Source organism: Homalodisca vitripennis, chromosome 2 (assembly GCF_021130785.1).
Source record: "Homalodisca vitripennis isolate AUS2020 chromosome 2, UT_GWSS_2.1, whole genome shotgun sequence".
Taxonomy (NCBI): Eukaryota; Metazoa; Arthropoda; class Insecta; order Hemiptera; family Cicadellidae; genus Homalodisca; species Homalodisca vitripennis.
In genome coordinates, this window is record NC_060208.1 from 128,558,879 (window position 1) to 128,576,208 (window position 17,330).

Consider the following 17,330-nt stretch of genomic DNA (forward strand, 5'->3'; position numbering starts at 1 on the left):
CTTCATAAGTCTACATAACAATCACCTGAATTGATCTTGAAATCAATGAAACTAAAATAAACAATGCCAAAAAACCATAGTAAACAAGTATATCAGGTTGGCCAACCACTTGACTTGAAGTATTTATACAAGAGAATTTCAATTAAAATAAACACATTGACATCCTAATAAATGTTATTATACTGACATATTAACAGGAGCGTTTTTTATATGTACCTGCATATATTTAGAGAGATACATACACTTAAGCCATAAAACCATAAAATAAAACTATTATTGCTATATTTTCCTAATTTCCTCTTCATTATAAGTAGTTCATTTATGCGATATGATTTTTATAACCGCATATACTTTGCATCTTTGTTTACCAATTGTCTTTTTCATGTATATACTGTCTTGTTTTACTATTGGTTTTATTTCAAATACAAAAAGATTTTGTAGATTTATCATCATAAAAGATACAAAAACTCAGGACTTCTTGATAAATCAGATTTCTTTATTTTTATTTGGTTTCTAGATAGACATATAAAAATTTTAACTTAACTCATTTAGAAAATGTATAACTTCCATTTGAAAACTTTTAAATATAAACCATGTGTGAATTATGTGGAGAATTGCAGCACTTTGAGATACCAACCTATATTAAGAGTTTTTAATCCTTAAGAGTCCATGAAAATCAATTATTGATGTCTCTTTTAGGGTGGAAAATTCTTAACAAGGGTTCTATGTGTTTTATCTCTCTCTCCCTCTCCCTCTCTCTCCCTGTTTTATCTGTCAAAGCTTTGAATATGCCAAAAAGTAGATCTCATTGACCTAGAAGAATTCCAGAGTTCCCTTTTTGTATCAGCAACCACAAAATTTGCATATGTGGATTTATTTTTATTAATTTGTTAATGAATCATAATCTTAAGACAGGATGATTTTGATCCACGAGATATGAAAAGTTAAAAACAAGACATTTAGAAAACAATTTTGTGTATTTTCAAAATTTTCATTCTTTCCATGATTTTCTAATCTTTTTCTTGAAGTGTAAATATTTTAAAATTATAGAAAGTTAGTGGGCATGCTATCTTCTTTGAATATAACAATTTCATATGAAATTAAACATAAATAGATGATGTCAGTTTTCTTTAATTGTAGACATATTTTAAAAATTGTATTAAGAAAAGGTAATGTACATAGAAAAAGAAGAAACATTCAGATTACAATTGTGTTTATATTGAACGTGCTGTCATTTGCAGCCTTGTGATAAATGCTAAATAAAACATGAAGTTAAATTCGCCCAAATAATGACTATTTTAAGTAATTCAATGTTCATATTCTATATTGGGTATAAATTAGGAAACGTTTTTAATGTGAGCTTCAGCAAAGATATGAAGGTTTTGGAATTGCTGGTGTAAGCTTGATTTAAAATAAAATAGGTGGATTTCTATATAATTAGGCTACATACTAACTAAAACTAAAGTCTTATAGTTCTCTTCCTTAAATCTGGCCATACGTTTTAAGACTTGTTGATGTACTATTAATGTTATTAACTGTAATATAAACCAAAATGCTTTTCTGTTTCTTCTAATCTGTCTTTCTTATCACTCCTTAGCTGTAACTCTTTATCAAGTGGAATTGCCAGAGGCTGATGGTAGTGAAGAGGCAAGTAACATAATGCTAAATCATATCTAGATGTTTTATTTCCAAAGGAATAAAGTGTAACTAATTAGAATTAAATAATGTTCACTGGCACATATCAACAAATTATTGAATTATACAATGTTCATGTTGTTGCTAGTGTTTCTTAAATGAGTCCTTGTTGATTGGTCTTGACAGATTTTGTCCTTTCATAACAATCAATCTCGGTCCACAAACTTACCACAGTTTTTGTCTAGATAGAATTCGTATGTGATCTATCATCAGTCAGAACTATTTCAAAAAGTTGAAAAATCATTCTCTCTTTTTGTCATGACTGTGTTTTCTGTATTTTAATTAGTTGATCTTTTTAAACCAAACAGATGATTTTAATCATTTGAATGGCCAAACACAACAGAACATTGCTTCTTCTATTGTTAACTTTAATCAGAATTTGTTTACAATTAATTAATCAAGTTTTATCCACATTGTATTCATTTAAAGTATTACATTTCTAGTCTCTTACAAAACACAGATTATCAAGAACATTTAAAATAATTTTATTAATTGCATAAAAGTAAATAGTCTTATACAACTGTTTTAGTTAGGTAGTTTGTCAGTAAATATTATTAAATCAAATTATTTTAGATAAACACAGGTTTATTTTAATTTATGCTTTTAAAGAGGTAAACAAATTATAAATGTTAACAGATTCACTACTGAACAATGTTTTTTTTTTTAACTTTTAGCAGTACTAAAATGGTTTTAGTTTAATCACGTAACCATTGCCATATAGAAGTCCAAATGTGCACCACTCCAGTGTGAGTGAAAAATCATATCTATTCTCTTTTCTTTTCCTTTGTCTTCAGTCTGAGGGAACATATACAGTTCTAGCAAGTCCAAGTAATTAGTGCCCTTTTTATGTCCTCTTCAAAATAGAGGACCAACGATATGATTATTGTGCATGGGGCCAAAGCATACATTTACCTTGTTTAAATTGTGGATGTCCTCAAAAACCAGTGGGTTGTTGAAATTTGAAATTAATGTGAAAATTTGCCTCATCATGAAAAAAAATTCTTGTTAGATACCTAGAATTATGATCATTATTATTCAGTAGTTTCAACAAGTTCCATTGCATTTAGGTTGGTCTTCTGATTAAATTTGATGCTTCAACTGAATTTTAAAGTGTACAGTCCCAGAAGTTAACGAATCACGTTTTGAATTGTTGATTTGGTATACCTAGTTCCAAACCGCATCGAGCGATGGACTTCTGTGGGTTACACAAAAGTAACTTTCTCTAATGCTCCACATTTTCTTCCAATGTTCTTGGCCAATCAGGAGATTTATTAATATGACCTGAATCAGTTGAAGTAAATGATCCTTGAAAACTAAAATTCCTGCAAATCCAAGTGAAGCCTTCTTTAGTAAGTTCCTAAGCTTCACCCATGTTCTCTTCATACACACATTGAAAATTGATAAGTACAGATAAATAATACATCAATTAACAGATACAAATAAAAGAAGGGCCAGGCCATAGTATGCCAACAACTCTTTCCAGCACCTGCCTTGCCCAGTAGATAACATCCAGAAACTGTTCCATTCTGGTTGTGATGTAAAGCTCTGAACCAGACAAAGTAGATTTCCACTTTTCCAATCCCATTTTGGTGATTTATTTCTTCGGTGAGTTTGTATGTTTTTTGTTGCTCTAACTCATATAAAATTAAATAAAAATGAAATAAGGTAAATATTTTATTTTGTAAATGTTGCAAAACCATAACATGCATGGCTAAACATTCTTTTGTGAAGTGTCTGATGAAAACAGTCTTCTCTCAAAGGGCGTAATGAAATAAAAAAGCTATTTATTAATCATTATTTTCATGTGGTTTTACATTTATTGGTATTAACGGAAGTGTTTGATGACTGTAAAACTATCTCTAAAATATTTACAGCATTTATTTACATATTCTCCTAATGTAAGCTGAATAAGGCATTCAGTAATACATTGGAAGAAGAAATTCTAATAATAAATCTGTAGAGAGATGTAATAAATTGTGAGAACACATTGATTATTAACTGATTTGCATAATTGTTGTAAAAGGTTAGAATACATGAAGTGAAGTGTTTTACTTGTATTCGTAATCCTTTTAATTTTATAGAATTTGAACCTGAAACCATTTGTTTACAACATGAAATGGCTAAATATTACAATAATAAAATGACTAGCATTCTACAAGTATGATTTTTATTATCAATCTAAAATCATAATTGTCTTCATCAACACAACAAAAAAGTTCACTGGACTAGAATTACAAAGGAAAAATAAAAACTTATATTTGAATGATTTAACTTTATCCACAGTATAGTCAAGGATATGTATACAAGATATAAGACCTACAATTTTTGCCTGATCTCAGTACTTGGTGGTTGCAGCCAGTGAAAGTAGCAGTGTCAGAGCAGGTATTGAAGTCGTTCACATGGGCCCAGTGGGATGCAGGTAATCAGTGCCTCTACTATATCCACTACCGCAAGCCTCCCCAGGCGGTGGAGGGCGAGCCAGAGGGCGATGGTCAGTCGATGCCCATTCTCTCAACATTGCAGTTCCATGACGAACTTCCTCATGAGACTGTGGTATGTCATAGTTGAGTTTCAATATTTTTAAGTTGATCTTTAATTTTTTTCTCATACTGTGTTGAAAAGAGTTATTGAAAAAGATAGCAATTAGAATCACAGGTGCTGCACAGGATTAGGTAATAGATTTACTATCCCAAAGGTACAAGTAGAGAGAGCAAAATGTTTTAGTCTCAACGTAAATTATATACAGGGTGTTAAGAAAGTCATCCACGGGTTTGATAATTCCTGAACGATTTCAGGTAAAGTAATAAAACTTGGTACATAACTACTGCACCTATAAATCTATTTTTTTGAACTTACTACTATATTATTGTCATGTCAGGAGTATGGCCCAGGAGTCAGGAGGGAATCTTAAATGACAGTATAGGTCTAATAGTATATCAAATTAAAGGTATTAATAGAGTATAATTCTGTAAATCCTAAATCAAAAAGGAAAACCTTTTTAACTAATACAATAAATATATTTCTTTGATGTGACAACTATATTTACCTAATTAAACCATATACAAAGTAAAATTGTTATAATACAGTTATTTTTGTTATTAGAAGTCACTTTCTAGAGCTTTTCATAATAATTAATATTAGTTATTTTAAACAAAGTGATATGGTTAATAACAATTATATGGTTGAATATCATTGAGTCTGATGGCCTAAAGTTTAAAATTATTGTGGGTAAAGTAGGGGATTGATAATTTGTTACATCACTGGAATGGGCTCAAATGTTTTGAATGATGAAACATTTAAACTAAACTATGTTTAGAAACTAGTATTTCCTCCATCTTTAATGTGGTTATTATCTCCAAGCACTTTCTTTCACTTGGGGTTTCATATGGAAAGAAACGTAACAATCTCAGTTACCTAAATACATTCCAGTAGATCTTTACATTCTAACACACATTTTGTTAAGATCTGACTGAGAAGTTAGAAGAATAGTTTTTATAATTTCATAACTACCTCCCCAAGTGCAGTTTTTATGTCACTTACTTAATGTTTTAGACTAACAATTTTAGAAATTCATGTGCTAAACTAAAATATTAAACTAACTTCAAACTATATAGTGAAATAGAACTAACTAAAATACTTTGGAACATTTCAGCTGAACATTCCGTTAAACCTGCCACAGCTGTCTCCAACAGTGACATCCCCGTGTGGAGTGTACGAGGATGACCCTGTGCCTCTCCGCATACACGACTGCTCACTAGACCTCACTATAGTGGCTGACCACAGGGGAGTTGTCTGCATCTGTCATCATTACCTGTATCAGGTCAGTGTAGCTTTCCCTTTGCAATTTTTATGCAAATTTGTATGGAATAATTTGATTGATAGGCGTAATTCAATTTGCAGAATAATTATATGAGTAATGTTAAAGGTTTTAGGAAACCTGAACATGATACAGATAACTTACCTGTCTGCTTTAAGTGGTACAGGCTCAAACAAAAAAAACCTCTTCTTCCAAGTTGTCATGAATGAGATAGGGGTACTATCCTTCCTCATGGATGCTGTACTATGAGATCTCAGCAGTTGGCATCCCCAATCCCCTAACTATCCTATCCCGAATATCCTGTTACTCAGAAGCCACACAGATGACATAGGTTTAAATTCAGTTTTCTCAGCTTTCATGTCCTAGTAAACAAAAAGGTGTAGAATATATTTATAGTAGGATTGAAAGGCAAACCGCAAATTAATTCTTGTGTAGATTTTGTAAATTTAAGTTGACTTGCTTATGTCCTGAAATATAAGAGAAAAGGTTTACTCTTTAATATTTTATTATGTCAAATATTTTGTAAATCGTGTCAAATTAGTAAATTGTATAAACAAAGTGCTTACTTGATCTGAAGAAAAGCTTCATTTTCACATAGGTATGTTTACTAATTTAGTTATGTAGAGGTTTTTTGTCTGTAAAGAATTTTAAGATTTTTATATTCTGTATGAAAAATACATTCACAATCAAAATATAGCATATTCTACAGGTACAGAATTAATTTATAATATTTATTGAAGATTAAACAAACAGTTGAGTTTAAAGAAGGTGTCTTACAATCAATCCAATTCTAAACATCTTAAGCCTAAAACCATAACTGAATATATATAATAGGGTTGTAAATCTTGAGTCTACCATGACAATTAATTGTCATTTACTATTGCCCTCTGGTCATTTTTCAGTGGATTGTCATCTACTGCTGACTATAGTGACCTGTATGTTTCATTTCTGTTTCAATAGTTACAGCTTATATAATATGTTTGTTGTAATTCCTGATACACATGTGTCACAATTGTATGATTTATTTATTTTAGCCTAGATCATGTTATGTGGTCGGTTAGTTACCCACCTGAGGAAGAGATCAAATTGTAGACCTTGAACCGTAGTGTTACTGATTTCTTGTATCACTAAATAATGGCAAATCAAAATGGTAGGAAAAGTTCAGTTTTATTTCGCTTCAAGTGTTTCATTTTTAAGATAACAGTTTATTATAGTCAGTTAGTCACGTTTTGGAAATGACTGAATGGGATGTGGTTGCTGTAGCCAGTGAAGCCCCCGATGTGTGACAAGGCGATGGATGCTAGCAATACTGTCCACTTTGCTTACTCAGTCACCATGCTACATCATGGTAGAGTTGTACACTCAGTTGTGCCTGGGGTCCCATGGAATAGTGCAGCCAGTATGCGGCCGTCTTTCATCATGCATGGCGGTAAACAAGTTTCTCTCACTTATTTTTTGCTATTGTTTTCTTATTTATTCCTTTTTTATTCCCTTATTTTATTTTCATTCTTCTATGTATAAGTAGACCAGAATTGTTGAAAGAATAAACATTAACGATTTAAACTTTAGAGGCCAATAGAATGTGGAGACAAACATAAAAAAATGAAATATCAGTACATTTTTGTATTTTACAGAACATCCAAAATCTTAATAAATTTTCTTTACCAGTCTGCATGAGTGTCACTAGCATTAATAGTATTTGGAAAAACCGTATTTTAAAAAAGTGAAGAATTTTGCCATATTGTGACTTCAGCAGTAGTCATGACTTCTCTGGTGTTCAATCTGTTCATGAGGTATATTCAAAAAGTATCCAGATTGGTATCATATCTTGTCATGTCATACATTGTTCATTATGAGTTTGTGTTCCTGTGGGTTAAATATTTACTAATGAATACTATCTTGAAGTGGTATGTTCGTTACAGGATGTCATTCATTGAAAAAGGCCACAAACCCATCAAAGTGGGAATTGGCACAACTTGTCCAACATCAACTCATCTGATATTGTTCCTTATGACTTCCTTTTGTTTATCAAAATAAAAATTTAGCTGAAAGGACACTGATTTCAAGATATAACAGAGATGCAAGAAAATGCGATGCAGCATTTTTTTTTCATGCTTTGAGCAGTGAAAATGGTGCTGTGTGAAGTTTGCGGCATCAGAGAACTACTTTAAATTATTACCACAAACCAGAAAGTCAAACTCTTCATTTTCCATAATGCCAATGTAGATTTTCTTTGAATATGCCTTTTAAAATTTTCAGACTAACTACAAAATTTTAGCTTTAATAATTGTTTTTAACTTTAACTCTTCAATTACTGCCTAGGGTTTTAAGTAGAAGCAGCATTTATTATTAAACTATGCAAGATGATCTATAAAAGCTTTTAATTTAACTTTGTTTTATTTGAAAAAGATTTGATTTTTAACATGCAGAACAACACATGATTGTGATGGCACCTGGTATCTTCCTGCACCTCTTGGACATCGGGCCGCACCATGAACCTTGCTGTCACATTGTATTGGACAATGCCATGCAGACGGATAGTCTCAGGTTGACACCATTGTTGGACGGCAGTGGTCACCTGCTGGAGTTGGCAACACTGGAGGTGGTGGAGCTGCAGGTAACACCCCGGGCTATGGTCGATGCATATATCAACACTGATATGGCAGTAGAGAATCGTCTAGCCATCCTGCACTACTTCATTGTACACCTCGCCGAAATGGATTTGGTCACCGAAGTGGGTACATTTTCAAGGTTTTCCACTAAAATATGATAGTGAATTGTGGATATTGTGGTAAAATTAAATTTTGTACAATTTTTAATAATTTTTTTTGTAAATTTGGTAAAAATATGATACCGTATATCTACAAAATGCAAAATACAAAATGTCAGATTGAGTTAGTAAGCAAGATTGTTTCTCTTCGCAGAATAATGTGCATGTACAAAGTAATAAATTAGAACCTCAGCTGATGGACCATGAATATTATTTCTACCTGAATTCCATGGAAATTAGTAGAATAAAAAAGCTAGACATTGTAACTTTTCAGCAAGCAAGTAGGTTAAAGCTACTGTGTGTCACTTGTAGAAAAAAATTCCAAAATCTCTAGTCTAATCCATCTTGGAGTGGCTATACAGGAACATAATGTAAGAGTGATTATTCTAACATTTGATGGCTGTTACAAAACTCCAGCATGGTTTTACATGTATGTTTTTTTACATTGAGTGTTGCTGCTGCTTGGGTGGATGATCGCTGAGTAATTCTGTTCTTGCAAGCAGCTCGCCTACCCAGCCGTTGGCGGTAGTTTGGAAGTGAACTTTAAGCTCTTGGTCCCCAGGTTGTGTTACAGCAGCAGTTTTCAACCTGGGGAGGGGGGGGCGCCCTCCATGGAGGCGTGGAAGAATTCCAGGGAAGGCGTCAACAAATTAAATAAGTTTTTAGTTTTCGAGTGTTGTTTTAAGAATTAAACAGTGATGCAGAAACACTTCTCTTTCATACCTAAGTTCATTGGTTGTCCAAAGATAATATGCTTGCAAGTTTGTTCAACTTGAAATCAGAAGTTGATATCTTTTTGATGAGTTCAAGTGAAGAACTGTACAATAAATTTACAGATGACAAATTTATCTTTTACCTGGCATATTTGAAAAATAAATATTCTGAACCTAAAGCTACATTGTCAGAAAAGTACTTTGAAGAACTATGATTCAATTAAGAGTTTTTACTGAGAAGATGGCTCTTTGGCAACGCCACCTGCAGAATTCGGAGCCGAACTTTCTTCCTTTATAAAATTAAACAACCTCTTCGATGAAACTCAAAGTCTTCCAAAAGACCTAGTAAATGAAATGAAGGACCTAATAACTGAGTATTTGTTGTCTCTAAAGAACAAAATCGGTGCCTATTTCCCAGATATAAACTCGGAAAACTGGAAATTCAAGTTAATAAGAGACACCTTCCAAATCAATGTGGATATACTTCCTGATCATATTCAAAAACAAACAATTGACTTGCAATGTGATTTCAAAGATAAAGTTGATTTCCCAAACTTGGGAATTGTACAATTTTTATCAACTTATCTATGCGAGTCAAGATTTTCAGCCCTGGTTAATATAAAATCTAAATATCGAGCCAGACTAGATGTGGAAAGTGACCTGCAGTGTTCTTTGTCAAAATTGCAACAAAACATACAAAAAATAGTTAACAAGAAACAGTGCCAGTCCTCACACTAGTACTACAAAAGTAACAAACATTTTTCTGGTTACATTATTGATATTTATTGATATTTGTTGTGATTTTTTTAATTATTTGTGGAATTAAAATTTGTATTTGAAAAAACATGATTTTATATTTTTTACAACTTCAAAGTAATTTTACTCAAACTTCAAGATCATATATGTGTCTAAATTAACTTAATCTGTAAAGGGAGGCGTGTCCTCATACCAAAATATTAAGGGGGTTCAGAGCCTGAAAGGTGAGAACCCCTGTATTTAGAGTAACTTCGTAACTTGGTATCATAAGACATCCTTTACTTTATGTTTTTACGTGTTTTCTCGAGTTAATCCTTACTCTAGACCTCATTGTCATTTAAAAAGAATGCTATAGAGTTTAACCAAAACATGTAAAAATAGAGTTTGATTTTAGTTCTTATACAATTAATTATTTACTTCAATTTTAAATTATTTTTTTATCCAACAGTTATAAGTTGGTTAGAAAAATTCTCAAAACAATTAGAACCTTTGTGTGTCCTTATAAAATCCTCCAGATATTGCATGTTAATTCAGTAATTTATCAACTTTGAAAGCGATTGTAATATTAACTTTTATACTTGATGTTTTGGTATATTGTATCTACTACAGTTTTTTTTTTTTTTTCAAATAAAAATTTAATTCATACCATTTTTGTTCCTTTAGCTAATAATGCCATTGGCAGAGAAGTCAATGGATCCGAATGTTGCCAAAATTCTTCAAGAAGTATTGATTGGGGGATCATACGCCTCAGTGCTCCGAAGTTTGCCTTCTGATGCTCTGACCTTAGTTGACCTTCTACCCCTTACAACATGGAATTCCAATACAACTGTGGAAGTAAAAGTGAGTAGCTAGCTATATGTATCCATGTTTTAAATCCAAATTCTCATTATTGGATATTTGAATCTTAATATCCTATTAAAATCACCTCCTGATTGATCAACACGAAGCAAAAATTATAAAATGTAGAGATATGAAAGGTGATACATAAGTTTATCTTGGCCTTTCAGACACTAAGAAAGGGTTTACCTCTCCAAGCTCGGGGCTCCACCCCACTGGTCTCTACTGTGGCAAAAATTTCCCTAAGAAATGCATTACTACAAACATATAATTAACAGAAAGATTCACCTTAGCATTAATGTTAAATGTAATCAGCTGCTCAATATTACATATTCTATATAAAAACATTTCTTCAACTTTCTCCTAGGATGCCTCAATTAATTGAAAATTTGTTATATCTGAGAAAATACCCCACTTCTTAGGTAACCATTTCAAAGAACCAGGTGACTCACCTGTTGAATGAACATGCATTTCATAACAAAGCTCTAATTTATATTCAATTTATTTTAAATTTTACTTCATTAATATAAATGTGTATTCTATTCTTAAAGTTCATTACTAAATCCAAATTAATGACAGTTAAATATAATATTTATTGCAGTTGTCTGCTCAGTTCACTCTCTCCCTGAGCCAGGAATGCCTGTGGAACCCAGCAGTAATGTTGCTGTCTCCACAACAGCGCTTGGTGCCTTACCGTGGGGACATGTGGACCCGACTGTGGGACTACCTGTCTGAACATGCCGAGGTGGTCAGGTTCCGCCCCACCACAGTTGCCGACAAGCTCATGGTGTCACTTGTCTGCTATCAGGTGAAAATCAATTTTTCATTTATTTCTTTTTCTGTGCTTTGATGTGGTTGCACCTAATGCAACAAAAAATTTATCAGAAATACCCCAGATATTTTTATTTCTTATGATTTGTATACTTTCAAAGTTTGTTATCCCAATTTTGTTATCATATACAAATTTGAAACATATTTAATGAAAATTTGTATTTTAAAATAAAAGTGTATTTTTTGAAATGAGACTATTCATTTATATTATACAAAAATAATGATATACCATATGTTGTATACAAATTTATACTTTTTTATATTCTTACACAATGCCCAAAAATTACTTACCAATTGAAGTAAATTACCTCTAGATAGGGGACTAAAAAATATTTTTTGACTGTCACTTCTATTTATTTAATACTGAAATCTGGGATCTGACCTTGCTTATTCTTTTACTGTAAGAGAAAGATTGTTTTCTAAAATGTACAAAGTCACACTGTACAAAGACTGAAACAATGTTGCAGCCAGATGGTTTGTCACAAACTGTGACCCCAGAGAATATCCCAACTTCTCTTTCTCTGAGCTTCCAGGTCGGTTGTTGAACCCTCTATGGATTAATGTAATATAAAAGTTATTAGTTCCTTTCCTTTTAAATTATTATAGTTTGTATTATACCCAATTACTGACACAGGAAATAATTCATTAGAGTTGTACAATTGTATCATAATCATCTACTTAGATTTAACATTTAGTCTTTGTTTCTTTCAGGTGGTATACTGTGAATTGGTATTTCTTTTTTAACACTAGCCATTTCATTGAATTCAATATTTTTGTGTGTTTTGTGTGTAAATTAATTGGAATTCTAATTTTTATTTTCTGGATATGATTGATTGATAAAAATAGAAGTTTTTGTCCCTATGTGTTTTTATATATTATTAGGTAGTCAATTGTTATGATTTGTTTTCCTCAACCTCAATTTTTAATAGTTTTAATATTTTAATAATATATTTATGAGGGTTTGTATTCTTTTTAGATATTGGATACTTTGTTGATTTTGATCTATTTTGATGTTGATTTTTTCAATTTTTGCTCACTATAATGTTTATTTTAATTATTAATTATTTTAAAATATTGATTCTAGAGTTAGATTTTTATTTCGTTCATGATTTTTAAATAAATTCTATAGTGACCATTGTTTGAATTTATTTTCAAAAACGGAGAGTTATGATATTGAGAGTTTTAATATATTATAAATAATCAGAGTTAGTTAATGTAACCAGAATTTTCACGATGACTAATTTTTTTATGATTAATATATTTTATTAGAATAATGTTTAACAACAGTAATAAAATGCACACATCCACTATATTTTAAATTATACAATTATTGAAATTTTATCACCAAAGAAATGAATGATTTTAATCTTTTGTTAAATCTCAGCCATTTCTTTGACTTACTCTGGTACGAACGTGTTCCAGCCGGAAGCTTTATCTCGGTGCAGCACACCTCTGTCTCCAGGTGGGATGACCAGTGTGGGAGTGGGTAATATCCCTGAGTTGAGTGGGGGCAGGTGCAGTAAGCTGGCTTTTGACCCACTTCCATTCTTTGAGGTGGAGCCTTCGGCTGCCAGTAAGCAGGAGCACGTCATCTCCGTTGTAAGTAATTCCACATTTCAATTAAATGTACTCATCATAAACTTTAAGAAGTTTTAAAAACAAAATATACAGTTTTGGCTATGAACAACTGGTAAATTGATAACTTTTAACAAGACGCTCATAGAAAATGCAATAGTTAGTCCTTATTTCTTTTGGTTCTTGGGAATAAAAATGGAGCTAGAAATCAGAGCTTTTTGGTCCTGGCCAGGTATTGTTTGTGACAAGCTGTATTTTTCTCGGGATACAACAGATTTGTCTTGCATTGAATCACACCTTTGTGCTGTCTTAATTATTTCCATTTCACAAAGTTTCTATAACACTTGTCTGTGCCAATCTGTACATGGTCATTAGCAAGCTAGTCGCAGGTCAAATGGTTGTAAAGTATTACTAGTGGAAAATCTAATAAAAAGTGAGAAAATGTTCAAGAAATAAACTATTTCAATCCCTCTTAACTGAGTAGTTATTTATTAGATTCTCTTGCTATATTTGTATTTGATATTATACTGTTTTCCTGGAACTGTTTCAGTTAGTTTATGCTGATTGACTAATTTTTCAGACTTATTTGCTTTGATTATTGTTGATTTAAAAGTTTTCTAAGACCTTATAAATTGAAGAACAATATTATTAATTGATCTATACTTCATAAAAGAAATATTGATTGGAGAAAATATCAACCTTTTCAATTTACTTTTTTCATGATAAATTTACTCTTTAAAATTCTTTTCAGTATGGTACTTCCCAAAACATGTACTCACACAGAGACCTTGCTCATTTAAACAGGTTTTGCAATAATATTTGCTCCTTTTTCACGTTCCTCCCGCTGTAGGATCCCTGCATACAATGCAATGCAATACAACTTCCAATACTTCACTATTTTCGACCCTCTCTTCAACACTATTTTGCAATTCATTGTCATTACCAATTTCGTTTAAAGGTTTTTGACCTCCATTAGATGAAACATTGCTCTTATGATCTAAAACAGTAGCACTGTCGTACTTTTACAATACGTCTCCTGTATCATCTAATTTATCTAAGTAATTAAATCTTCCACATTTTAAGTACTAATAAACTACATTTTAAATGCACACTAAATAAATGAAACAATAACAAACTAAATTCAAAAATAAATGACAAAGTAACTTGATTAAAAAACAAAACTACTACGCCTGACTTACTCAAAGCAACACAACTGAGATGGGTTATTTGTTTACATTATTTACATCTAAAATGTTGGTCATGTAGTAATAACAACCTAAGAAAATTAATTTTCTTTTAATATAGATCTTACGTACAAAGTTTCAGCACTATACATACGTAATAGTATATTTAAATGTAATTTACAAGAAAACAATACATTTGGTCACCTATGGTTCCCATCAGACCTAGAGGAGAAAACATAAGAGGGAACCAGAGATGGCCGTCAGATCGGAAAGAACATTTTGATTAGTACACTTATATAGCTAACTGCATAATAATCGAGGGCACCAGTGGTGTTCCTGACCATCAGACCTGAGAAGATATTTTTATTAGCAAACTAAAACAGTTGGCTGAAAAATGGAATGGGCCCCAGCAGTGACCATCATATGGCAAAGGGTTAAGACATGCAAAACATTTTACCCAGCAAATCTTTACCCAATTAGTCTGTTTCCTATATAGGCGTCTCTGAAAGTTTTTTTATTTGAATAGATAAGTATTTTCTTTGAAAAAAAACCTTATTACTCTGAATTTTAGTTTACATTTTGTTGTCGATGCCATAGCACAAGGCTTATTTCAAAATTTTGAGAACAGGGACATTACTTTCTGTGTCCTAATGCTTTTACTGTGTGGATCATGAGGTTTTATTCCAAAAGCTAGACTATTATGGCACTCAAGGCATTGCTTTAAAACGGTTCAAATCTTAGATATTAATTTCTAAAACAGTGGTGTGTGTAAATTACTTTGTAGTTGAAATAGAATGTGGGGTGTCCCAAGGCTCTTCTATTTGTAGTTTTGATAAATAACCTCACAAAGGAATGTTCATTTTGGTTCTAAATATTTAGTATCCTCTTTATCATAGACTAGTTGGTTCTGGGCATTAGAATTTCCATTTTGTACATTTACTTTCCAAATTCATTTTCTTTCATTATTTGACTTTAAAATGGTTATATCAACTATGTATATTTCTCTGTGAATTTTTCCATACAAAGCTGATTTGTGTTTCAGAACCTAAGGGAGGTTAGCATGCACTTATTGAAGCGTGGGAGGGGGCGGGAGAGCCCTATGCAGGTTCACGCGGTTGCCACACGTTATGCGGCTGCACAACTGGAGCTCTCCAGACTTGTGTGTCAGCTTATCACCAAGGCTGCTTCGGTGGACACAGCTTCTGACAGGGGCTTCTCTCTGGTGTAAGTACTGCTACTACAGACCATAACTAATTTTACAATTTCCTACCCTAAATACAAAATGGCTTAATTATAGTTTTTTAATTATACCAGTTATGCCGCTATGTGGTGATAATTTTAGCTTGCTTACTAATGGGATTGAATTACTAACAGTAAGCTATGAGTCACGAATTGTTTGTGTCAGACATTTTGTATTATAAGTGACTCGTACAAAAATATCATATGTTTATATAATACTTTAAATGTTTGAAACAACAGATTCAATTCTGTGGAACTTTATTGCTGGTCTAGTTGATAATCTCTGTTTTGTCGTTGTGATACTCATAATCTACTTCGTAAAAGTTCCATGAATTGTAGGTGTGAAGTGTCAATTTTTTAGCTAAGTTGTGTATTATGATTATGAATTCTCTTACTGTCGCCAAATCCTATATGGCGCTGTGTGCTTTTGTGCATGCAAACTTGTTCCTTCACATCGGTTATATTGTTGAAAATCATTGAAAAGTTCGTATTCATTGATAAATATATTGTATTGATAAAAATCACATGATTATCAGCAGATCGGCAGTATGATATATAGGATCTATATAATCTACATTACCATGCGACTGAACACGCAGCGCCGCTCACGTATTCAGAATCAGAATCATTTTATTGTCGTCCAACAATTACAAATTGTATTGACAAAGTCAAATATGATATTAAAAATATCACTAAGTAGGCCTACAGAGCCTATAAATACAATCTATATCTATGTTAAAAGTTTAAAATTGTAAGTCACTAAAATTAGCATTAAAAATCTCATCTACAGAATAAAATGTTTTTCTCTTGAGCCACTCTGCAACAACATTCTTAAACCTATCAACAGAAATTGATCTAGCACTTAATGGTAACTTATTGAATAGCCTAGCTCCGGTTATTGCATAGTTCTTTTGAGTTTTACTTAACCTAGCATATTGTACATCAATTGTATTTTTAATTCTAGTGTTGTGTTCATGGTTAGAGCTTCTAAGATTGAAAGAGTCGAGATTTTCCTTAACAAAAACTAAACTGTGTAATATATATATACATGGAAGCGTAAGTATACCCAGTTCTTCAAAAAATTGCCTACAGGACTCATTGTCGCTAATTCCTACTATGCAGCATATGGCTTTCTTTTGCCACTTAAACACAGTCTTGGCTCCACTAGAGTTGCCCCACAATAAAACCCCATACAGAAGGTGTACTTAAAAAAAGCATAATATGCACTAATGACAAGATTTAAGACTTGTATACAATTTTAGTTTTTTTAGTAGAAATATTACTCTTGCTAATCTAATAATAAATGGTTTGTATGGATTCCCCAGCTAAGCTTTGAGTCTAAATTGATACCAAGTAGTTTTACAGACTTATTTTCAGAATTACGTAAACTAAAGACAATTTCCTCGGTCTTGTTATTATTAACAGTTAATTTATTAGCAGAGAACCAGAGATAAGACCTTTCCCTCATATACCCCATAATGGCATCATTTAATTTTGAGTCTCTGTCTGATGATAACAGAGTAGTATCATCAGCATACAAGACAACCTTACCAGGAACAAATTTAGGGAGATCATTAATGAAGACAGTAAACAAGAAGGGGCCCAAGACTGAGCCCTGGGGAACCCCGCTTGCCACCCTCTTAAGTCCTGATCTCTGGTCACCTACTTTGACAAGCTGAAGTCTATTGCTCAAATAAGACATAATCAAAGACAAAGCATTGTTCTCCAGACCATAATATTTCAATTTTTGAATGAGTTCATCATGAGGTACAACGTCAAATGCCCTACTTAAATCCAATAACACAGCAGCTGTTTCTTCCTTATTTTCAAAGCTATTCAATACATAAGAGACAATATTTTCTACAGCTTTAACAGTTGACAGATTTTTCCTAAATCCATACTGAGATGAAGAA

General features: G+C 32.2%; 1 protein-coding gene across 1 annotated transcript in view; it reads left to right on the forward strand.

Annotated features, from left to right (window-relative positions):
• The window catches only part of LOC124354722 (protein pigeon), a 56,659-nt gene that overhangs the window by 14,649 nt on the left and 24,680 nt on the right, over positions 1–17,330 (forward strand). The window contains exons 5-13 of the mRNA XM_046805379.1: positions 1,598–1,647; positions 4,051–4,248; positions 5,348–5,515; positions 6,776–6,941; positions 7,942–8,246; positions 10,415–10,591; positions 11,190–11,396; positions 12,842–13,018; positions 15,221–15,402. Of these exons, the coding sequence (XP_046661335.1) occupies positions 1,598–1,647; positions 4,051–4,248; positions 5,348–5,515; positions 6,776–6,941; positions 7,942–8,246; positions 10,415–10,591; positions 11,190–11,396; positions 12,842–13,018; positions 15,221–15,402 (1,630 nt within the window). The remainder of the gene's footprint in view (positions 1–1,597; positions 1,648–4,050; positions 4,249–5,347; positions 5,516–6,775; positions 6,942–7,941; positions 8,247–10,414; positions 10,592–11,189; positions 11,397–12,841; positions 13,019–15,220; positions 15,403–17,330) is intronic.